The sequence below is a fragment of the Haplochromis burtoni genome, unplaced genomic scaffold (assembly GCF_018398535.1).
Source record: "Haplochromis burtoni strain Fernald_Lab_line unplaced genomic scaffold, NCSU_Asbu1 Contig_403, whole genome shotgun sequence".
Lineage (NCBI taxonomy): Eukaryota > Metazoa > Chordata > Actinopteri > Cichliformes > Cichlidae > Haplochromis > Haplochromis burtoni.
In genome coordinates this window covers 285949-311272 of record NW_024582764.1, presented here as the reverse complement: position 1 = coordinate 311272, position 25324 = coordinate 285949, and the positions used below count along the sequence as shown (strand labels likewise).

Below are 25324 nucleotides of genomic sequence, written 5' to 3'. Positions count from 1 at the left end.
TCACCCCTGACTCTAACCTACACCCTCTCCACCCTGCATGCACTCTCTGCTTCACCTCTCTTGTGCACTGTCCCCTGCTTTTGATAGTTGACCCCAGGCATTTAAACTATTCCACCTTCACTTCACCTCCTTGTATCTTTTCTTGCTTCTCTCATTGACAAATATCTATTTTGTATGAGAATACGAAACAGCGAATGCTTGTAAATTTAACATAATTTTTTATTATTATTATGTAATTGTAGAATATATTTTTTAAATAAAATAAATCATGTACAGTAGTACATAATTAACTATTTGTGTACTACACAGTGTCCAAGTCCTGCTTTTTTAACTCTGCAGCGTCCTCTGCTGTACACAAGTTGAGCTAGCATAAAAGCATTCTCCTGCAAACGAGCTTCTGAGATAATGTAATCGCTTTAATTACCTGTGTTGTTGTCACCAGTGTTGTTTATCACTGTCTGCGTGAGTTATTTAAGCCCATAAAGGCAAACAACACAACGGTAACAATGGTGACAACAACAAAAATGCTCCCCGGCATTTTTAGTTCTCTAAACAGGAGCAGCACATCCGGTCCGGCTGTCAAACCTGTCCGCCATTGGCACGTCTCGTGGATTACTCTCTGGATGTGGGTCGTGCGTGTTTTTTCTTTGGCGCTTAAATTAACAAAAAACAGATATTTTCTGGTAACCAGTGAAACAGCAGGTGTGTCACGAAGGGTATTTTCGCGGGTTAGCTGCTTTAGTTCGCCCGTGCACTTTGCTAACGGAGAAACGCGCTACATGTCAAGTGAGCCGAAGAGACTCTGCACCGAAAACATGACCGTTACAAAGATCGGAACCCACAACGGGACCTTCCACTGCGACGAGGTTCTGGCTTGTTTCTTCCTCCGGCAGTTACCCGAGTACTCGGTGGGTGCAGCACGCTGCAGATTGATAGAAACATGTTTGGGGTTATTGCTAACTCCACGCTGTGCTTTGAATTTTTTTTAATGTAATCACTGTGCTCATCGTTACTGGCTAGGTAGAATTTAAATCCTCCCAGGAAGTCCTCACCGTAAGGATAAAGCCACATCTGCATTTTTGGAAACAACACTTAATCTTGTCTTCTGTTGATGGATCCAGTGTAATGCCAAAAAAAAACCCACCAAAAGGGGGCGCTGTGTGTAAACGGATTGCAAAAACGATTACAGCATAAGACGTAATACGGTGAACATGTCACACATTTCAGTGTTATGGTCTGAATAAACTAAAAATACATTTTTTGTGTGTGTAGCCAGGTTTGCAGAACATTTGAGGGAGTTTTTAATTAAGTTAATCTCAACCTAATAGCACATTTTGTCTCTAAATACTTAATATGGGTGATAAAATAATATTGATCAGATACTGATCAGAGATTTGCTGCACTGCCCTAATAAAACCTGTGATCAAACCCAGGTTATAGCCTGTCGTAGCTGTACCGTTGTTTTGTGGCACTCTGTTGTTTATATTTGTAATTTTTATAATTTATATTAGTAACAAAAATACCATATTTGATTACCTCTACATGTCTGTGATTTACGCGTAGTTTAACAGAAACATTTTGATTGCATATTTGAATTGACGTATACTTTATACAGTCAAAGTTTAAAGGTTGGACCTCCAAACACAGGGCTGGGCTTCTATGGTCTAATTTTTCACGTGTTTTTTTTTCTTTTCCCTCCGGTGAGATTGTTGTAATGGTCTTTTAACAGGTATCAATCAGAAAGCATTAAATCGACTTCAGATGGTGAAAAATTCAGCAGCCAGACTTCTTAGAAGAACCAAGAACACTGAACATATTACGCCAGTCTTAATGACTCTACACTGGCGGGCCATTACTTCTAGAACTGATTTTCAGATTATAGTCATTACTTTAAAAGCCCTTCATGATCTGGGCCCAGAATATATACTAAAACTGCTGTTCCCGTACCAAACACCAAGCAGCCTCAGATGCTCAGGCAGAAACATGTTAACTGTTCCCACATCGCATTTAAAGACTAATCGTTTTAATTTCATGCTAGTTTGTTCTTTTTTCCTGTGTTTCTGGAAAGCACTTTGAATGTTGGTGTTGATAAGTGTTATACAAGTAAACAAATAATAAAATAATAATGATTATTAATTTAGTTTGACATATATTTCTTTTTGTTTGCTGCACAGGATGGAGAAATCATTCGCACCAGGGACCCTGCACAGCTGGCGGAGTGCGACATTGTTGTGGACGTTGGAGGAGAGTTTGACCCAAAGAGGCACCGCTATGACCACCATCAGAGGTGCAGTTCTGGCAGTAAGCTGCTGAAAAGAGAGAAATTTATAGCTGTAGATTTCTAAAATATTATGTACTCTGAACTAAGACTGGGGGAGAGATTAATCTTCACTGTTCATCAACAGTAAAGGTCAGGATCATATCACAGATTAATTTTATGCCAGCTGAAAAATTTCACTTCAAGTTTAAGATTAAAATCTTGTTTTGTTCCAAGTGCTGTAAAAAACATGGTGTTGCATTTTGAGCTGTTCGTGTTTTCTGTCTGTATTGGTAGTTTTAAGGATCAACAAAAGAATGTTTTAAAAGATAAAGAAGATTCAGGAGAAACACCACTCAGCCATGTTATGAGTGTTGATGTTACATAGTTTGTCCAACAGAGGGAACTCTCTATTTCCCTGTCAGCCACTCTGTTTAGATTTTATTTTTCTAAAAGTAGAAACAGCTGACATATCAGATTATTGGATTTTGAAATTACCAAATATTGGTATCAGACTTAACAATCCTATATCGGTCAGACTCTAATATATGCATGTACCAATGGAAGGAAGCGTAATCTTTAAAGTAGCTCACGCACCAATCTCCAGTCACTTCCAAGCGCTGAGGCGCACTGTCTCCAGCAAGCCAAAATAATTTATCGGAATTATTACGCCTGGATTTTTCCCACTTTAACATCGTCATCGTACAGCCTTTGGGATTTCTTTTCATTATCTGAGTTCTAATGATGAGAAACTACATTTCGGGGTGGCTTCTGCTCTGACATCTTTGAAGCACCCTGATTGCATGAATCATAAGGTAACAGGCTCTGTGTTTTGTGTAGAATTTCTTCCTGATGATTGCATTCAGTCGACGTCTCATCACGTTGAGTAATCAGCCTATTCCAGGTGTCTTGTCAGCTTAATGTCCTGATGATAATCAGCCATAGCTTTTATGACCACGGCGATAAAGATATGCCAGGGCTCTCTTCCTCGCAGGCGGTTAGTGATAATTAGCGCTCCTTGAATTGAACGCCCCCCTGCTGTCGGTTCACGAGGCACAGAGGCTGCAGCAGTGCTGTCGGGGCCACAGGAGGCTGTGGCTGTCACTCACATGCCCGGATGGGGGGCAAGATGGTTGTGATGGCACAGATGAATGTAAGTGGGATTGGTGCGACAGGAAGTTAGAGAAGGAGCTGGCGAGAACAACTGTAGTCCTCATTTCAATTTCACTTGTGACAGCATACAGATTGAGCTGACAGCAGTACCAATGAATCGCAGACACATTCTGTCAAATAAAATAGCATGCAATTACAAGAGTGCAAGTCATTAAAGGACCTGTGGTTATTATATATAAATATATTTACAAATATCAAATGACTACTAATTAGAAAATGTTTAAAAATACATTTTATAAATTTGAAGGCTAAGAAATATATACCCAGTTAAATTATTAAGATTGGTTGCTTATGCTCGGCTCACTCACTGCTTTGACTTAACAAAGAATTATAGGTGAGTAAACATATTTTTCAGCGGTGACAAACATGCTCTGCATTTTGCAGCTTGTCATAAACAGCAAAAGGAAAACCTTTTTTGCAGATTTGACTGCTACTCTCACTGAGTTTGGACCTTTAACAATGTAGGAAAAATGATTTTTGGATACTGCAGCTTTCCTTCTCTCATGAATTTATTGCATATCTTCAGTGCATTATAACAGCGGTCCCCAGCCTTTTTTGCGCCACGGACCGATTTAATGTCAGACAATATTTTCACGGACCGGACTTGAATGTGTCGCGGATAAATGCAACAAAATAAAACGATACGACCGAGACAAAAACTGGTAGTTTGTAAATATAGTGATAAACGCAAATTCACAATGTAATTGTATAACTTTATTAGCAGCATCCTCCTGAAATGCACCAACAATATTGAAAGTAACATCCTCCTCTCTGCCCTTTAACGCTCTCTGGTTGCTGTGGTAACGCAGAAATATTTCTTTCAATTACAACACGGGAAAAGACCCAGGGAAACCCTGAAAACCCCGGGGGGTTGGGGACCACTGCATTATAATGTGACCAAATGTTGATCAGTTATTTAATATTTGGGATTGATCTACTGTAATAATGTCTGCATTTGGGTCTAAATATGAATATCAGTAATGGTGGTGGCATGGTGGTTAGCACTGTCACCTCACAGCAAGAAGGTCTTAGTTTCAAATCCACCAGCAAGACGAGCCTTTCTAGAATAGAATAGAAAAGCCCTTTATTGTAATTCTACAATAGATTGGCAGCCTGTTCGGGCTGTACTCTGTACATACTAATGTATAAAAACATTGCCGTTGCTCTATGTGAGTTGGAATAAGCTGCAGTCCAACAGTGACCCTGAATTCAATAAATGGAAGAAAATGAATGAATTTATGGACAGTAATGGTGCAAATGTATGGAGTCATTGGTGCTTGCCTCTCAAAAGTACAACAATTTTTAAATTAAATCACCGTTACTGCAATGCACTGAGTTGACTTAACAACTCTTGCTGAACTCATTTGATGGGAAAAGTGTAATCAGCAATGCCCCATAGATCATTTAGTATCTGAAGCTCTCTGAGACTTAAACTATTGAGTCTGTTCTATTATTTGTTTACAGTTGGCTATAAATGAAAATGCATTTCCTTGTTTACTTTCAAAAAAACCCCACAAACAGGCAAAATTTGCTCTTAGACATTTTCTCTCTTCCCAGCCCTCATTTTCCATCAGGTATTATACCGCACAGGAAACTGGGAAATTACCAAGTAATAGTATTCTTTTTAAACAGTGTTTGAGCCGAGTCACTAAATTTCTTGCTGTATTTTCATGTGTTGTGAATTATAGTTATGCACAGAAACAATCCGAAAAATAAGTACATCTTGGTGTTCAATGACATGGATAACTTAAAAAAAGGAGCATCCAGCAGGTTTGAAAAGAAGTGGACAAATCAAACCACACCAACACCAAACGCTCTGTAAGTCTTTCTGTCATCTGTATTTCCACAATTCAAGAGCGTCACTCCTCCTGCTGTAGCATTGGTCAGAATTCATCCTTGTACAAGCTGTAAAGTCGAGGTAATATCCAGCATTTTTATGGAGATTTTTCCATGTTCACAAGAATTGCTGCTCCTAGAGTAATGGCATTAATTCTCATTATTTTGTACAATACAGCCAACCAGTGACAAGAAAACTCTCCACTTTCCTTGTGTACTTCACACATTACAGTAACCTGTGAATTTAGATGGAGGATAAGCCGGATGAGCCGCTACGACACTGACGTTCTGGTTCTGTTATTATTATCAGGAATATATGGAAATAATCGCATCAGAGTAAAATGAAAACAAATCTCTTTAATGTGTTTTCTTCCCGGAGAGGCTGGTTTAAAAAAGCAGGGTGAGGTGCTGCTCTCTCCACCGTGTTGCACAGATAAGGTGTGTGTCACAAAAATGAGCTGAGCAGTTAGTAAAAAAGACAACTCTAACATGAAGAATAAATCAAAGTACTTAGATAACAATTGTCCGATTACATATTCAACATATTACATATCTGAATATGAAAGATATTTCTGTTTCTTTCGGGTTAGTGGGAGAAAATATAATGAGGCACTTTTAATCCAAGTCTCCATATATCCTGTTTGTCTGAGGAAATTTTCAATCTCATTAGGTTGTGTGTATTAAGTCCTGATTAAGCAATTTTGTTGGAAGCGACTGAATTAGATGCATTAGATGACATTGTGAACTGCAAGTCTTTGTCTTTCGAGTCTGCATCAGAGTTTCTGACACTGACCAAATACAAAAACACATAATTTAGGTGCCCCTTCCACTTTGAGATGATCTGAACGACCTTTTTTGTTCAAAATGCCCACCACGGGAGGCAAAACCTGGAGACAGTTTGAATCTTTATCAAAACATCTCCAAGTTTCTACAGTAATTGAAGTCACTAAAGAAAAAGAGAAATTCACTAATAAGGTCTGAGTTAAGTTAATCTAAAAGTATTTTGAGTTAATGTGCTGTAATCAGTGTTTTGTAGACAACATTCAGATTTGGGGTTAAACACGGTTGTAATGAGGCATTGAGGCTACTTTGGAGTCGGTTTGTAGTCCAGCTCCTGGAGGTATCAGTGACAAATTCATCTGCATAATTCTGAATAAGTAAATTTCCTCTAATGACACAGAGAGACATCAGCAACATTAAGTGGTGCAGCTGGTGCAGTATGTGAAGCACACTATATGTTAATTATGTTTAAATAAAACTTAATTTATGCCTAAATATCACCAGCGCTCAGCTGAACTGTCCCATTTTAATGCAGCGAGATGTTGCTTGATCTTGACTTCACACAAACAGTTTGATGACTTTTTCTTCGTAAGTGTTTTTTCTTTTAGCCGTTCTTCGTTTCAGATTGTCATTTTCCTCTCTCTCATTCACTTCCATTTTATGATCATCAGCATAGAAATGCCTCTGCACGGCCAATTAGCCCTTTAATGGCTGTGATTACCCCCTACTTCCCTAGTATGTCACTCATTCATTTGATGGTCGGTTTTCCGCTGTGCTGCTGCCCGAGCATCCTAATTAAGCCTGAATTAAATGACCAGCAGTGACTCTGTGCTGGAGCCCACCCATCTCAGCACGTGTCTGAGAGGCCTCCAGTGGTTATGTGAGCTCACACTTACAAACCAGTGCGTCATTATTGATCATTTCAAGCACATGGCTAGATGCAGCATTTTGCTGAAGAGGAGAAAAAAATATGAATTATTTGTTATGAGCAGAAAAAAAGTCTAGTGATTGGCCTTTAGAACGAAATATTAATATTAAGTTTTTTTTTTTGGTTTTTTTAAAATAAATAATCCGTTCTTCTCTCGCTACACAGTATATATGGTAAATGTTAACAAGATAGGGATGGGTACCGGTGTCCGGTGCCATGATGGCACCGGTTCTGACATAAACGGTAGTAACCAGACCGAAAAGCAGCGCACATTTCGGTGCTTTATTTCGGTGCTTTTTTTTCCTGAGCTGTGATACACTTCTAGCCAATCATTTTACGTTTCCGAGGATAGTAGGCGGGGCCAGGTACGTACGTTCTTTTAGAGCAGAGCTACAGATTAAAAATGCCCAAGGCGAAGCGGTCAAAAGTCTGGCTGTACTTCACAGCAAAATATGCAAACTCAGCAGCAACAAGTGCTTTAAGCTGATACTGTGATACTGTCAAAGGAGGTAACACCAAGAATCCGATGAAACAGCTGGCGACGCATAGCGTTTTTTTAAAAGCCGAGAAATGCGCCGTATTTGATAGCTTGCTGCGAGACCTCACACCGTGCACGTCGGGTGGGTTGCCAGTTATCGGACCCGGAGCAACATCCCCCAAAAACACGAAGAGGAGAGTCCTGGCCCCTAGCCCTGCCAGTGTAGCAGAAATGATGAGGATGATGATGCAGCAGCAGCCGTTCTTCTCTGCGTGAGTAGCTTAATGTTGTTCGTGTGTAATTTACGTTGAGTAGGCTAACCACGTTATTACATTAATGCATGTAAGGTGAACTAGCAAACATCATCATAGCTACATGCGGCTGTCTTCTTGTTTGATGGCAGATACTCCCTTCACCCTGGCCAAAAAGGCTAAAATGACCAAAGAAAAAGTGGAAAACAGTTAAACATGAGAGGTTTTTGGACAAAGTTTGTGTTTTTTCCATTGTTTAAGCACTGCTTCCAGCCAAGAGTGATACCATATATGCCCCATAGCTGCAGAAAAGGCTAACATTGTTATCTTTTTACAAAAAAACAGCTGAACATGAGAGGTTTTTGGACCAATTTTGTGTTCTCCATTCTTTAAGCACCGGTTCGAGCACCGTTTAAGCACCGGCACCGTTTCAAAAGTACCGATTTGGCACCGGTATCGGATAAAACCTAAACGATACCCATCCCTAGCAAAGACTAATAAACACATTTCCTTCCTGTTGTTCAGGACTTTTTCAGACACCTTCAACAGCCTGTGTCCAGAGAAGCCATGGCTGACCAAGCTCAGCTCTGCCGGCCTGGTCTACCTGCACTTTGGCCGTCGAGTGCTGTCGCAGCTCACGCAGCTGAAGGAGAACGACAGGCAGCTGGAAGTGCTCTATGACAAGGTGAGAGGAAAAAGATGACAGATTTATAGCAGGCAGTGGATTTCTACCGATTGTATGTTTATTCACAAAATAAACACGCCATTGAAAATGTGTTTTCCACTGGTCCACTTGTGCCAAAAAAAACATTTTCTCAGCTGGTGAGTGGAACCTGAACATTGTTAATTTCACGATAAAGCTGGAAGAGGGAGATTACAAAAATCTATTAAGTGGGCAAGCTTGTCAATTACAAAATTATAATAGAAAATAAGGGACACAGCATCCTAATTTGGCATGTATTTGGCTTTTCAGAAGAATTGTGCAGATTGCATCCTGAAATCCTTCCAAACTGTCCTATTATACATAAACAATAGGGTTGGATGCGTTCTTCATCTTCTGTCGGTTATTTTGAAAACTAAAGACAGAATCGTGTGAAACGATCTGTAGTGTTGGGACACTGAGACACAATTCACCATTTATGATAATATCTTTAGCAGTAAGGTCAGAGGGGAAACAGGATGGATATGCTTGTGAATGAACCCTTTAGCCTCGAATCAAAGAGATCGTCTGCTCTAAGCTAAATCTTAAGAGAGTTGTGATTTAGAAAATGTTATCAAAATGTTATCATTTGACTATTTGGCCAGATCATCCATTTCTACGCTTACATATGCCAGTGTTTTGAGTTTATTTTTGGATTTTCTGCAATCCACACAATAAATATATGATATATGCATAAACTGACTTAAATATTTTAATAGGGGGGTGCTGATGGTTCCACAGTGTCAAGTTAAAAGACAGTGCCAAAGGCTTTTAAATGAGCGATTGGCTACAACTGGTAGTTTCTCTATGTCAGCATAAAAATGATTTGTTTGACAGCACTCATTGGTCAGACAAGACAAAGATTGAGCTATCAGGCAACAATGACAAAAGGAAGGCATGGAGGTGTAAAGGTTAGGCTTGAGAAACCTGAGAACACTGAGCCATCTGTCAAGCATGGTGGTGGTAGCATCATGCTCTGGGTTGTTTGTTGCCAGAGGTTTTGGTACATTACACAACGTGGATAGAAACATCAATAAGGAATAACTTGAAATTCTTCAGCATCACCTCAACTCAACAGCCAAAAAGTTAAAACTTGGAAACAGTTCAGTACTGTGGTTTTGGAAAGGCTAAAGCAGGCTAGCCTGAACTCGAGCCTCTTGACAGTTGGCAGACTACGCTGGGTTCGTGCCAGGAAACCAGACAGTTTATATGAAATCTACTGATTCTGCCAAGACGCGTGGTCAAATATCCAGCCAGAAATATACCAGAAGCTTGTTCATGGCTGCCAAAAGTGCAAACAAGTGCAACTTGTTAAGGGACATTTAACCAGATATTAGTGGAAGTGTATTTATATATTTGACCCTGTGTGCATTTGTAGTACAATCATTCCACAGTGGAAAAAGAACAGTTCACAGAAATGATCAAATTCTCCAAATTACCATCACATTTATACCCATGAAACCTCTGACCACAACTGTAGATTTAAAAGCACAAACTAGGACACTTTTGGGATTTGCCTTCATCCCACAGTTGGCAGTAGAGTGTGAACAGATATAAAAGGACACGACAGGACACGACAAAGTCTTGTAGCCAGATTTAAACAGAGTTCAGTTTCTTGCATTTTAGACAGCTTGGCCAGCAGGAGGCCTTGGCATCCATTGTGTTTTAATGGTCGGGCACATTAAGCCAGCCAAATCTTGGGTCACTATAAATATTAGCACTATTAACTCATGATATCATTTTTCTTTTGATGTGTCAGTTTGTTTAAAGCCCCGAGTAATCCTTTTACTCATGGCTCGGGCTCTACGTATTTTAGGATGCTGCATGTCATGTCCTTAGCCAGTTCCGACAAACTAAACATCGAGTTTTGCCTCAGAGCTTAGCTCCACTGATAAGTCACTTGTAAAATGTCAGCTCTTGCATGAATGACCTTCCAGTGAAGTTGAATTTTTATCATTTAATATGGCTGTTCCAGTTCATCTGCTCGTACAGTATTTTCGGGGATTTGTGAAGTAGCAGCTTTTTTCCTATTTCATTTAGGTTTAATATTTTCTGTAACTACACATATCCTGTGGGTTTAATTCCTTTCCATGCATTCTTCTTGAAAAAGCTTTGTCTTTTTTACTACTCTGATTTTATGCTTGGAATAAGTGTAAACACGAAACAGCTGATTCTGATGCCATAACAAATTGACAACCTCTGCCGCCACGTGCCTCTATCATGTGCTTACAGCTGTATGAGAACTTTGTGGAGGAGGTGGATGCTGTTGACAACGGCATCTCACAGTATGATGGGGAGGCCCGGTACAGCATCTCCACCACGCTGAGCGCACGTGTCTCACACCTGAATCCACGCTGGAACAGCACAGATCAGGATACTGAGGTGAGTACATGTGAGTGCAGCTGTACTCTATACCAGGACAGAAGGTGGCTTTTGACATGTGTGTGACTTCACATCTCTTATATGGGATTAATTATAGTTATTATTATTTGTTTATCATTGCCTGGATTTCCACAGCAAAGCTCACCGTTTCTCAGCCTAATGCAGTAAAATGAGCTAATATAAGACTGTATAACTGTGGCATGCAGACAAGTCAGCATCTTTCTCTTCACTTCAATGCCCTCAGAACAGTTCTCTTTTATAATACACAGAATATCTCTCTGTCTGTGTCTTTGTCCCTGATCTCCTCTCAGACCATCAGATGAGCGAACAAAATTGGCACACAGGTACATCTCAGGTCCCTGAAGGTTCTTAGCTACATCAGGCATTACGATGTTGCTTAGCAGCTACCTAGCAATGTGATAAAATTATCCTTTTTCTTTTTAAAATTCAAATAATTATTAAATTTTGCATTTTCTAACAAACACAAAAATACAACAAAAAATGACAAAAACAAAAAAACGAAGAGGTTTTAACGTCTGTTGCATTAATCTGGAATTTCCAAGTCAGGCAGACATGTGGGTGGAAAAATTGTCCCATTGTTCCACCGAAGCTTCAGTCGCGTGATGTAACCTTCCCAACATCTTTTTGCAAGCAACATTCCCAATCATTCTTTCTTTCCACATTTTAAGCGTTGGAAGTATGGGAGTCCTTCCAGATATTCCAAAATGACAGGCACAATGTTACAGCGCTTAACACTCTAAACTGTGTTTATTTAACTTGGCACCTCTCCTTTGTCTCCTAGTAGAACATAATTTAGGTGATCTGGGAGTTACAAGGTATCCATCCGCCTGCATATAATTCAATACAGCTGTTCCAAACTGGAAAAACCAGCTGAGCATGTATCAAAGTATCTTTAGCTTGTTGGAATTTCCAACATGGTCATCTCAACCAGCACCATTTATACAGCCTTGAAGGAGTATAATAGTATCTATTAAGACATTTTGTATTCTGGCTTCCCTAATGTATAATCCACTATTCGACAATATAGAATCCCACGTATCTTCATCCACTGTAGACCCTGAATCCCTTTCCCATATTTTTTTCATAAAATGTACCAGTTTTAGCATTTATCCACCTATAAAGCATTATTGTGGGTCCATTGTGGTTTTACAGTTTTGCCTAATGTGAAAAAGATCACCGGTTCAATCACATTCACTTGTTCAAGTTGACGCAAATCCCTTAAACACTGCTTCAGGAAGGGATGCTGGTTAAAAGAAGTTTTAAAAAATACAAATCAAAACTCGCTGCCCACTGTGCTGAACCCTTGTGAATAAAGAAGCAACAGAAAGTAGCTTTTATGCACCTAAAACACCTTATAATGCCTGCCTATCATTTTAATTTCAGTCTCTTTTATATCCCCAATAGCTGAATTATGCATGATGCTTTATAATGCCATCACAGTGCCCATCAGCTACCGAGAAGTTTGCTAAAATGACCTGTTTTTAACCTCTGTGCACTTAGAACACCCTACAATAACATCTAATTTATATCCACAAAACTTCAGTTATACATCATATATTATGATGGCATCAGGTTGCCTAGCAATCACCTAGCAACGTGGTGAAATGACCTGGTTTTTTTGCCTTTTTTACACCGACAAGACCCTATGAAAGCATCCTATCATTTATTGACACAAAAGCTTAATTATATGTGATATATTATAATGTCATCATGTCGCCTAGCAACCACCTAGCAATGGGGGTAAAATGACCCCATTGCAAAAAGCATCACAGCCCACAATACGAATAGGCCAAGGACGATACTGCAGCGTTGGCATTTACTGGCACACTTAATACACACCTGTTTATGACCTCAGTTGATCTGTAGAGTTTTAACCTTTTAATCAATAAAATGCAAGAAGTAAAAAAAACCCAAACAAAAACACTATACAGACGATTTTCATATTGGAGAAACCTGAGCATGGAGTATTGTTTTCCATGAAAAATTGCTAATGTTTTACTATTAATCAAAAAATGGTAGTTTATTTTATAATTGATGATTAGTTATCTCAGCCTACTGATTTGCAGCATCATCTCAGATACACAATATTGGAAAATTTAAGCAAAGATAATTAGTACAAACGAAAAAAAGAGAACTTAAATCTAAATAATTATCCAAATGCAAACATACAACAATAAAATGCAACATGCATACTTTGCAACATGGATTAATTGCGATTTTAACAGACAGCTGCTCCACAGTAGTGCCCCAGTATAAAAAAAAGAATAAATTTAGTCATCACACACAGTGAGCAACCTGTGGTGAAGCAAAACTACAAAATAGTCTAAGAGGGCAAACAGGTGCAGTGTGGTGCAATCAGTGCTCAGAGGTCATTGTGAGAGCTGTGCAGGACCAACAGAGTGTGAATTTTCTGTCTCTCATCAGTGTTTCCTGCACACTCACCCACAGCCTAGATATGCATATATGTCAACTATGCCAACATTTTTTTTCCTTAAGTTACCTGCTTGATTCTTGTTTCTTTTTTTTTCACGTTCCACTTCACATGATTATAATTCATGTCCTCCAAACACTGCAGGCGAAGCCATATCTGTGAAATGGGAAACTGAGAAAGATTTGAACTGGAAAATGTTTGGTAGACAACTTAATGGTAGAATGACCTGTTGAACTCTCTGCATTGGCTGCTGCTGATAATTGAAAAACCGGATGGATTTTCATCTCCTCCAGCCATGACTGTTAATACTCAGGTCCAATGCAGCCCCCTCAAACAGATGCATACAGATTGTGCATGACATACCACGTGTATGTGTGCATGAGTTTGTGTGTGAGATATCTGTGCCGTGCTTTCTTTCACATGCTCCTCTTGGGCTTCTGCTCGTGAAACTATGCGAGAGTGAAATCGGGCTGTGGTTTGGGCTGCAGGGATCAGCAGGGAGGTAGTAAGACAAGACTTAATCACCCCCATTTTGTTTGGTACACGGTCTCACGTAAAGTAGCTGATGTCAAACTGATGCTGTAGTAGTGATGAAAGAAGCTAAATGATCAAAAGAATACTGCGTTCAGCTGAGTCTACAGAGTTCTTTCTCTGTTAAAGTGACATCAGTGTTTTAAGTCTAGCCAGCTGTCAAAAAATCCAACATGTCTTTATTCTCACATATTTTAATCTCTATTTTATCCTTAGGAGGGTTTCAAGAAGGCACTGAAGATGGTTGGGGAGGAGTTCCTGGACCGTCTGGATTTCTACAAGTCCTCCTGGCTGCCAGCTCGTGAGGTCGTGGAGGAAGCTGTTAAGAAGAGACATCAGGTACGAAGCTGCCCATTCTGTTTCATTCTGTTTGTTTTCTTTATTTGTTTGCACCAGCAGCAGTGGGCCTCTTAATACTCTCATGGTTTTCTGGTTCACGGAGGGAGTAGCCTTTGCAGAGATGCCCAGATGTCCCTGTCCCCTTCCACCTCCTCCTGCTCTTCCAGGAGGAGACTGAGGTGTTAAAAAGCCATCCGAGAGATGTAATCTCTCCCTGGTCTGCCCTGGGGCCTCCTACGGACTTTCCTGGAACACCTCACCTGGGAGACATTCAGGAGGCATCCTTTAATGTGGAGTAGCAGCTCTACTTGCCACCCTAATGACCAAAATCACCCTGTCTCTAAGGCTGAGCCCACCACCATATGGAGAAAGCTCATTTCCACTGCTTATATTCACAATCTCATCTTTTTTCAGTCACCACCCAGAGCTCGTAACCATAGGCTAGGGTGGGAATGTAGATCAGCTTTGCATTTACTGCTGACACCAATCCATCTGTCGATCTCCTGCTCCTCACTCATCAATAAGACTCCTCAACTCGGGGCAGCAGCCCATCCCTGACCTGGAATGGGCACTCCGCCCTTTCCCGACTGAGAACCGTGGCCTCGAACTTTGAGGTTCTAATTTTTATCCCAGCCATTTCATACTTGGCTGAATTGGCTGTGAGTGATGATGTTTTTTGTTTTTGTTTAAGCCGCTGGCCAAACAGTTGGTGTTTTCCCTGAGACACCGACTGTGGTTTAAATAAACTAAATAAATATGACTTTGAGGTTGATATGGAAACAAATGAAGCTAAACAGCAAAAAAAATCTAAACACAGACCAGACAAAAAAGAAAAAAGCAGATGTAGGACACCTGATCTGTTAGCCCAAGATGAGAAACTCACTGCAGAATTTCATGTTTGAGTATTTTTAATAAAAATATGTGAATAAAAAGTTTCTGTTTTGTGCTCCTTAGATCTAATTTAATTTCTTTAATTGCTTTTTATTAAATTCTGATTCTGAGCATTTTCTGTCTTGTTTTGAAAACTGTAAATATTATCAAAAATGATGAGAGTATCAGGACTGTTGTTGTTTAGTTGAAGGAGACATTTATCACTTATAAAATAAGCACAAGTTACTGTGAAAATGAGTTTAAAATGCTGCTGCTTTTCTTATACAGTGACGCTTTCCACAGACACAGGCTTTTGTGTCTGTCCTTGATTTTTGCACATTAGTCACATGTGTTACACCTGTTCTATTCTTGTTTCCAGATAGATCCCAGTGGAGAGGTACTCCTTTTTTCCCAGGGTGGATGTCCTTGGAAGGAGCATTTGTTTGCCTTAGAGAAGGAGCTCCACGTGGAGACGCCCATTAAGTTTGTCCTTTACCCAGACCAGAATGGACAGTGGAGGGTCCAGTGTGTCCCTGCTGGGCTCAACACTTTCCAGAACAGGTAAATTTTAAGGTTATCTTTTAGTAAAATGTTATTGAAAACCATTTGAGGACCTTTTTTTCAGCTTTAGCTGTAGCATTCAGTCGCATGCGTGGAGGAAACCTCTTGCATGAGTTCCTTCAGCAGAAGTCGAGCATGCATAACTCGCAGGGGTTTTGTGAAACTGAGTCACGCACAATAAATTTTTCCACACTGGATTTTTTTTTTTAACACAATGACAGCTTCAGAGTTTTCAACGTGTTGCGTTGAGTTGAGCTCCGGTGACAGAGACAAACAATGGTCTATGATTTAACTTTCATGCTTACTGGACCGTGTGACAGCCGCTCACGGAGGGTTGACGTGTTATCCGGTGAGAGACGGACTCCTACAAGGATAGAAATGGTTGTTTATAGAATGAGGAAGATACTTTATTTAAGCCGAAGATTTTGTTCCCAGGAACTTAAAAAAATATAAACACAACTCAGCACAGCCACCTGCACAGCCCTCCCACTCAGCTGCGTCTTGTGTGTTTTTCTGCTCTTAATTATACCCAGTGCTTCAATACAGCAGACTGAAAGATATAAAGCACATGCCAGTTTGACTGGTAGGAGAGATGCTTTGATTTCGAGATTTTTTTTGTGAGCATGAATCAAAGTGAGATGCTCTGTTGAGCAACAAAGCCCCTTTGATTTTCTGCTTCTATGCTTTTGTAATATGAATACCATTTAGGCCACTCAACAGTTTAGAGATGTGCTCAGTCACTGTCAGTTGTGCCTGACATACATGTACATGCCTTTCCTTTTTGTCCTTTTGCACCAGTTTAATTGCGACGTCAATGCCAAACTTTAAGAACACGATAAGTCGAGAACGAAGTGACGTGGGATTTTCAGGTTGATATCATAGGTGCTACGAGGCTGAGTGGTCGCACTGGCAGCTGGTGGTATTTTTGCTGTTGTGATAAGCAGCATTTCGACATACCTTAGCAATAAAGATGACCCGAATCCTCAAACCTAGCACTTAAATGAGAGTGCTAGGCTTATTAAACCATGTTAGAGTTCCTGTCAGGTCCCTCACTAATGACAGTGATGACAACACCACACCCCTGTGTGAAATTTTAAAGATGATTAGCACCTATCGTCTGTGCTTCTTATCTCTGGAGGGGAAAGTGTTTACCCAAAGAGCTTCTCGCAGACCGACCTACAATGCTGTTCTAATAATGTCACTAGCGGGCCCACTGGAGTTCTGTAGTGGGTGTGTTGTGCCCTAAATCCCAGAATGTAGCACACGTAATCACCAAAGTATGGCAAACACTAGGCTGATCCTGGACGTTATCCAGATATTCGTCTTTATAGCTGCTTGGTGCCGTACGGTTGCAGAGTCCATGTTTCCCAGAGTCGTGTTAAATGTGTTCATAATCACAAAAACCTGTTTCCAGGTACTAACAGAGACATTAGCGACAAAAAAATCTCCTGGTGCAGAAAATCTTTCCAGCATTGATGTTCCCTCCCTGGTTCGTTTACTTGACATGAGCTGCTGGATATTGATCTGCGCTTTTAAAGTGGTAGCCCTAAGTGGTCAGCATGTGCACTTAAGAAGCAGTGACTTAGGTGGAAGAGTATTGGAAGCGATTTGCGCTTTACAAAGCTGTGAAGATGAGCAGTTTTGCCTCGGGGATAGATTCTAGCATGTGGGTTTATCTTTGATCTTGTTTCCCAGTCTGTTTGTTAGACTCGCATCTTGTTACAGCTTGTATTTGTCTGGTGACAGAGCAATATGCAAACCGTGTTGTCAGAGTATTTTACAAGATTATATCAACTGTAGTTAATTAATTAAAAGTTTATTTATTCTTTGGTTGATGTGCTCTCTGCAGCAGGTTTGTGTATCTGTGCATGTGTGCGAGTGAAGAAGGGTCACCTGTAACACTGCTGTATTCAATTAAATTAAATTTTACACTCAGTTTTATGAATATAAACCACAACAACAGTCACCTCAATGGGCTTTGTGTTGTTAGGTACAATATTAGAGAGAAAACGATAATATAACCCGTTATGAGCAGGTACTTGGTGACAATAGGAAGAAAAAACGCCCTTTTAACAGGAAGAACCCTTCAGCAGAAGCAGGTTCAGGGAGGGGCAGCCATCAGCCACGACTGGTTGGGGTTGAGGGGAGGAAGACAGGGCAAAAGACACACAGGACAAATTATATATACACATAACTCATCCCTGTTCATCTGGACGTAGCGTTTTCAGTGGGAGAAATGTTTCGTCACTCATCCAGGTGACTTCGTTGACCTCAGCTGACTTATTGTAATAGACTCTTAAACTTTTTTCAATGGAAGAACAAGTAAAAAGCCCTGTTTAAATGAAATAAAAAAGCTTTATAAACTTAACGCGAATAAAAGTAAATGCAAGGAAAAAATTCTGAATAAATAATAAACAACAAGTGTTTATGGCACAAGTGGATGAGTCGAGGGGAAAGGAAGGACAGGTGAGATTTCTGTTTACCTGTTATGAGAATTATTCATCTTAAGCTGCAAGAATCAGTCGCAGAGCAGGCAGCTCGATTTGCACACTCTGTGTGAGGTGTGGGAGAACTTTGCCAGTTGGACGTATAGAAGTGTATCGGCTGATGTGAGTTGGCGTTGTGTTCAGCTGGTCCGCCAGTATTATAGCTGAGCTTGACTTCACCGTCTGTCTGAATTAGCGCCATGCTCAATATTTTTTTTCTTTTTTTCCATTTAACGCGTCGGATGATTTTGGGTGGCGGTTTCTTCTACGTCAGATACAATTTTATCCAGACAACAAACTCAGCAGGAAAGCTAGACCACTTCCATTACTGAAAGCATTTTGTGGTAACAGAAATTTTACTAATCGAACACACCGTCTAATGAGTTAGGAAATTTGTGCAAAGTGAACACAATCTGTTTTTTAATCCTCTAAAATTGGTAAATCCTCTTAGACGTCAGATCGAGTTATATCTGCTACAAAATGTTTAAACTGTGTTATAAATTGAGCTCTGACCTTTGTGACAACGACTAAAAGCTACACAGCAAAATCTCCAGTGTTAAATTAACACTGGAGAGTGTCTATATGGGTCCACACCTCTGAGTGTTAAATACAACACTGTTGAGTGTTAAATACAACACTTTTGACAGTGTTATATGTTTAAAAGTAACCTAGTCAGTTTTGAAGATTAACAATGGCTAACACTGAGCAGTGCTGATTTTCTAACACTGGAATATTTCTAACATTTTGAGTTATTTTCCAGTGTTCCACTTTTCCTTTGTTAGCTTCTTTATAATGTCCGTGTTTTGCTGGGTGAAGATGGTTTAAGTGTCTGACTGGGTTTGTTGGTACAAACATTTTCATGCTGGTCTCCCTGTGGTTTAGTTAGGCCAGTTTTTCAGTCGTTACTCATAGTAAAGTGTTTCCACACTAAAGTTAGAGATTGGCTTTACGTGTGCTTGTGCACATGCATGAAACGCCACAGATCATAATCGGATGACCAGCTGTCACCAGTCTTGACTAAACACAGTGGAAATCGACTGATTCTGGTCCCTGGACGATTGATCGCTGCTCCTCTAGCAGCAACTTAATATGCATCTGTGATACTGCATTTGAGAGTGAATAGTAAATTGATGCTGATATTGATGTAATGAGATAAAATTAGAAATGTGCCTCTGACAGTGAGAGCTACATTAAAGAGAGGAACAACATAAATACACTAAATGGTTGTTGCTAAATAAATTGTGCTTATAAATAGTATCAAAAACAAGGAAAAAGCAGAAATCGTACCAGTCACATGATCTTTCTGGTCCTTCACGCAGTAGCTTTGGCAGTAGTAGTTTTGAACACATGACATCTGTTACATGTCTTTCTCTTTGTTGTCATGTGTGGGGTTTTTTTTCCTTGTGTGGTCTCAGGTATCTCTCACTGTGAAGCCCACCTGACCTCTGTTTCCACATGTCTTGTTACCTCCAGCAGTATGTGCCCTTGTGCTTTTATTTTTGGTTTGATGGGGCTCATTGTTGACTGCTTGAAAATAGTGGGGGACCTTCTGAACACATCATTCCTACAGAGACAGGAAGACGCTGGAATAGCTTTCTGGTTCACTCCTGGCCTGACCAGTGGCTGCTCTCACCCCTTTCCTCCTCTTTTCTTTTGATTATCCCATTAGTGGGTTTTTTGTGCTTCTTGCTCTTTTTGTGCAGAGTATTTCTGTCTCAGTCCTATAATCACACTCCTCCATTTTGTCACCCCCCCCATTTGTCTTGCTCTTTTCCCATTAATCCCTTTTCTCCCCTCCTCCACCTCCTCCTCCGCCTCCACGTCCTCTTCTATCTCTCCCTCCTCCGCCCTATCTCGCTGTCTCACCTTTCACACCTTCCGCCCCTCCCTCGCCTGGTCCCTCAGTTAGACTTTTTTCCACTTTGCTCCAGAATCTCATCAGGCGGCTGCGCTTTCAAAGACTAAAAAGAAAAGACACCTGTTTGTAGTCGCGGAGCACTTCAAAGATTTAATTTAATGCAAATATGCTGGTTGGTGTGGCGCTACATGGGAACAATAGCTTGTGTGATGGATAAAAACGTAGCTCCAGATGGCTCTTTCTATGGGTGGCCTGCTTTCTCCCAGCGGGCTTGTGCCGACTCTGCAGAAGGGGTGTTGTTATCGCCTGTGTCCCTGCTACTGCACCTGGGGGGGAAAGGGTCTATTTTTATCAGCATCGTAGTGCAAAGTAAATGTGAGCTGGGAGAACGAAGAGGGGAGTGAAAGCAGCCCTTGCTTGGAAATGTGCTGTATAGGATGATACTGTAGGTTGACAGCAGAATGAGCTGAGCCAGAAACATATACCTCTATTTCAGGAAATACACACTGGCGGCTGCCACATTTACCCGCTGTATCGCGGTATTGGAGGTGAACCTGATGGTTGTTACTCGATGTCTTTATCCTTTCTACTTCATCTGATTGTTATTTTGGTCGATAGTTTAGTCGATAAAGCGCCAGAAAATAATGACTGATGTCCTCCACAATCACCCGTCTCCTGGTGATCTCTTTAGTTTGTCTGAAATCTGAACATATGAGCAAAGGGCAAGACAAACAAAAAAACAAAACCCAGACTGTATGACATTTTTGCTTGAAAAATAATTAAATTGAGCTGGTCATCTGTAATCATGTCTGTAATTCCGAGATGAAGCAGCGATGTCAGGTATAAAATGACAGTGGATCATATGAGAAAATGCCTCGGAGAAAAAATGGGAATAATTCCATTTAATTTGTCTTCAAAAGCAGAGAAATTTTACATTGTGGAAGGGAAAAATGTGTGTAATGTGGAAGATCTGTGGTCAGAATTTGGTGCATGTTATTGATGAGTAAAGGTGCAGAAAAATGCAGCACTTCAGCTTCTACAAAAGTGCCTTTTGTTCTGTTCTCAGTGAGGAACCAGAAGGTTCACGCTTTCGTTCATATCGCTGAAAACATGCAGTAATGAAGTCTCGAGGATGTGTCTCCGACTCTAAAGTAACATTTTTGTAATGACCCACTAATTGCCACTATCTGTCTCAGTTGAGGTCTTAGGGGGTCTTCTCTCATGAGACGCTAATTTGTTAATTGTGGATTTATTTTTAGACCGGTCATCTCGCAAGCGAAAGCTTCCTGGCCTATTGTAACAACATCAGCCGCCCCCTCCTACTCCTTCCCTCATCACCAGCCCTGTTGACCTTTCCTCAGAGCTCATTTTCCAGCCGCACTGTGCAGCTATCGATTGGTTGATTCTTTAATGGGGATTATAGGTTTGCCATGCTTGCCTCTCCAGGTAGTCCTATGGCAGTCTTATTAGGGATAAAAGATTTGACATAATGGAGTCGACATGCAAATCATTCTCATCATTATGGATGTTATAGAAAAATGGCAGTTAATGCTCAAAGTAAAGAGAACAAGAGAAAACACTTTGCTCGCTTCAAACTGATGCACCGTTTGACAACCGTGTCACTTTATTTCTGACAAGTTCGACCGTGCTGTTCCATAATTCATCAAGTTTGCGATAAAGAGAAAGACGAGCCAAAGGTTTGTATGACATCCGACGCTTTTAGGGAATTTCGGCGTTTTAAAAAGCATTTAAAGTCTATTCCAGAAGCAGGCGGTGGGTGAAAGGTGAACAATGAAGTGCTTAATCAGGCCTAAATCGGAATGAAACATTGCTAAATATAAAAGTCCTCTGAGGAGAACAGGGTCTGAGATAATGGAGATAATAACCCCGTCAAGGAAAGAGTGATATAAACGCACGCGCTAGATAACAGGTAAGGTGTGATTGGCAAGGCTGTAGAAAGATGTATGCTACCTGCAGTAGGTGGTAAATGAGCTGTTCTACATTTTTATGAATTTTCTCTGCGTGCTCCATCCAGAGACACGTTTTCCAGGTCGGCTCGTAAACCATCGCAGAGCCAATCTTTCCCCCACTTTGCGAGATTGCCTTTTGACTCCACTCCGCTACCATAGGGCTCTCCAGTCGCTGCACTGAGGTGTGATTTTCCACATTGCTGGAGGAGAATAAAGCTGATTGTGTTTTTTTGTTTTTTATTTTATTGGTCTATTTGTCGGTGCCCATTATAGTGGTGCTATGAGCAAGAGTGGCTGCACATAGCACCACTACCCCTGCAGGCATGAAAGCTGAAAGGGTGAGAGTAATCCAAGCGTTTGTGCAAAAACATTCAGAAATTATGAAAGAAATGAGTTACAACCAACTAATATACATATAAAAATGCATTTTTCTGAGCTTTTGCCGATTAATATTCTAGTATTGTCTTCATGCTTTCAGTCAGTTTATATTTAGGACTTTGTTAAAGCTCAAGTTCACATTCATATTTCTTGTTTTGTGAAGCAGATTTTCACTTTAGTACCATATGAGCCACGGAGAATTTGAAAAGTTTAAGAAGTGCAAATATATTTTGTTTTTGTCTGTAAAAGGACTTTGTTAATCACTCTGTTTTGGGGTTTTTTACCCTAAACTCCAGAGTTTGCTGTTTTTCATAATGTACAGTACATTTTGTTTTTGCAAAACTAATGCGCAACATGAAGTGATCAGCGGACCACAGAGTGTCCATCTGTAAACCAACCTGCCCTTCTGTGCTCCTGTCCCAGGCTGTCGCTGCCAGAAGAGTGGCGTGGTGTTCGGGATGAAGCGCTGTCGGAGCTCAGCGGGATCAAGGGCTGCATCTTTGTCCACGCCGGAGGCTTTATTGGCGGGAACAAGACCCAGGAAGGAGCGATGGAGATGGCCCGCAGGACCCTGCAGGCCGCCGCCCAGTCCCCGGCGAACGGAAACAGCTGACTTCATTACCACGTTGTTTAGTGATATACCAACGCAGACTCTGGGCTCTGGGTCATCATGCTGACTCATAATATCCTTCTTCTCTTTGCCTGTTCTTATAAATGTCTGTTCTGGAGTTCTTTTGAAATAAAAGACTGATTTGACATATTTTTGGTCTTTGGTAAATAATTGAGCATTGGCTTGAATCCGGCAATAAACCTGCTGTTTTCCCAGTCTCTTGGCTGTCGCTCGCGCCCCATAATATGCTGCCATCTGACCGAACGACACCAGCATCTTCAAAGCCTGAGATACCACGGCCTTACCTTTCAGTCGCTGATTTATAGAGACACCTGGACTACGGTTGCACCTTTCATTTCCAGCGTGCTGACATTAACCGTAGCACTACAAAGAGATACAGAGGCCACTTCCTTTGGCTCCGAGATCAAAGCGTCAGTAATAAGGCCTGATTAATTTGGATAAATTAAATTACCAAACGCCACAAAGACGTGCTCCGCGTGGCAGGAAGCCTCGTGACGGGGTTACCGGGACTGGGACGAGTCATGCAGTCAATTTCCCTGTAATAAAGTCGGTAGATGTGGCTTGAATTTTCTCATCATTACACCAGATTTCCTCCCCCTTTTGCTACCTGTTACTTCTTATTACATTCCCCACGGGTCTGACCTTCCGCTGCTCTTCGTCTACATAACGCACCGCTCTGGTTTTATTGCTGTGCATTTTATTTCCATCAGCGCTGGTGTCATTGTGCAAATGCCACTGCGGTGCAAAATAAAATGGACACGTTACAGCTGTAAATGTTGCTCGGCTTCATGTCTTTCGCCTCATTTGCCTTTCGTTGCATTCAGACTATTTATTCTTAAATCCAGTTAATTTTCTCCTAACACGCTCTTGCTTTTACTTTTTTTTGTGGCAAACGTTAGACCTCCCCCATCTAATGTCAAGAAAACAAGCTCCCACAGACAGCATGTGCTCATAGCAATAAAGCTCATGGTGTATCGTCTAATCTATATCTGCTCTCAACTTTCAGCTGCTGAATTATTGTTTACCATTTGGCTGAGAGTGCACTAACAATATATAATGGCTTTGGAAATGTGCGCTTCCTCTTGCAACTTCTTTTGCACGCTACCTTTGTCTCAGAAGCACACAGATACACGTTTTAGTGTTATTACTCTGCTCTCTATTGTGCTGGTCCCGAGCCAAGGTCTCAATCCAATCCATACACATTTGTCACAGCCTTTTATAGTCACATGGTGTTGTAATCCCTGCCAACTGATGCTGTATTGTTTTGGGAGATGTAGAAGATAACCCCTTTTCACAGCTTGCTTCACTCAAAGGAGCAGGACACAGCAAAGGTGCATTCATCACAGTGGCAGAATTGGAGACTCTCTGAGAGAAGCATCAGATTGAAAGGAGGAAAGGACTGATGTGTAGCCTAATATGCATCGATTTGAGCTTCCCAGTCTCCACTTTACCCTCACATGCACAGTTTCAGGCTTATTCATGGTCAAGTGCACTTGCCTGATTGCTGTGCACAGGAAATCACAGGGTGACTATATTCTAAATGTTTAGTGTCCTCAAAAGCTCTGCTTTGCATTTTAGCCCATGCGCTGGTTTTGCTGCTACAGAACAAACGGGCTGCAAGTCTTTTGCTGTCACCCAAAGCCCCTACAAAGCAACATTTTTTAATACTTTGTTTTGTCAGCAGAGATGATTTTCCGTCTGTGTTGTAGTTTTTAACAACACAGCAGCAAACCAGATCTTTGTGTTAGTCCTCGGTCGTAAGCATTTTTAAGACGACTCCAGCACTACCGAGTCCCACTTGGCCACGCTGTGGAAAAATGGCTACTGAGAGCCTCAGCAGAACACCTGCCCCCAGCCTGACCTGTTGTTAGTGGATTTAATCCCGAGAGAATGACAGGCTAGTTACAAGAAATGCTCCACTGCTTTTTCTTTTCTCTCGCTCCCCCTCCTCTCCCTCTCTATACCTAATGGAGAGGTATAGCCACATGAGTTTTGTGGGTTTTATTTTTTTTGCCCTTTCTTTTCACAACACAGATAAAGGACAAAAACACGGACCGTGTGCACAGAAAGAACTAGATTTTTGTTTCTGGCTGGCAGATCTTTTCCACTGCCTCTTTGTATTTACAAATTTGTGTGGTTTGCTCAGTTTTCCCCTCTGAGGACAACACCCAAGCAAACAGATGATGCCAAACTGTTTCACTTGACTGCAGTGATGGTTTTCCTTGGAGTTCATATTGTCAGTGTTGTCATCATCGTGCTGCTCAGAGGCATGCGCATCCTTTAAAAGATCTTCATCCGATATTGTACAAATAGACCCTCCATAGCCTTCTCACCATGTGGTACAGCTTTTATTTTTCTTCCTGCAAATTGAACTTCGGACCCAAAATCATGCTATTCGCTCTCAGTTCAGGGAGCAAAAATAGACAATGTGCAATACTTTTTTTTCCTTCCTTTCCTGAAGAA

The 25324-nt window shown here is 40.9% G+C and overlaps 1 protein-coding gene across 1 annotated transcript; it reads left to right on the top strand.

The window, feature by feature from the left end:
• The first annotated feature begins 477 nt into the window (after nt 1–477).
• myg1 (myg1 exonuclease) lies at nt 478–25298 on the top strand. Its single transcript, XM_005944330.3, has 7 exons — nt 478–908; nt 2175–2287; nt 8229–8388; nt 10636–10785; nt 13985–14107; nt 15357–15538; nt 22654–25298. The coding sequence occupies exons 1-7, from the start codon at nt 507–509 to the stop codon at nt 22841–22843; spliced, it is 1320 nt and encodes a 439-aa protein (XP_005944392.1). The 5' UTR covers nt 478–506; the 3' UTR covers nt 22844–25298.
• Nucleotides 25299–25324: the final 26 nt, after the last annotated feature.

Bases quoted from the DNA above. Each gene is read 5' to 3' on its own strand.
- myg1 (XM_005944330.3), top strand. From the start codon at position 507: ATGGTGACAACAACAAAAATGCTCCCCGGCATTTTTAGTTCTCTAAAC. The intron at 909-2,174 runs GTGGGTGCAGCA...TTTGCTGCACAG, and splicing joins GGCAGTTACCCGAGTACTCG to GATGGAGAAATCATTCGCAC. The intron at 10,786-13,984 runs GTGAGTACATGT...TTTTATCCTTAG, and splicing joins GCACAGATCAGGATACTGAG to GAGGGTTTCAAGAAGGCACT.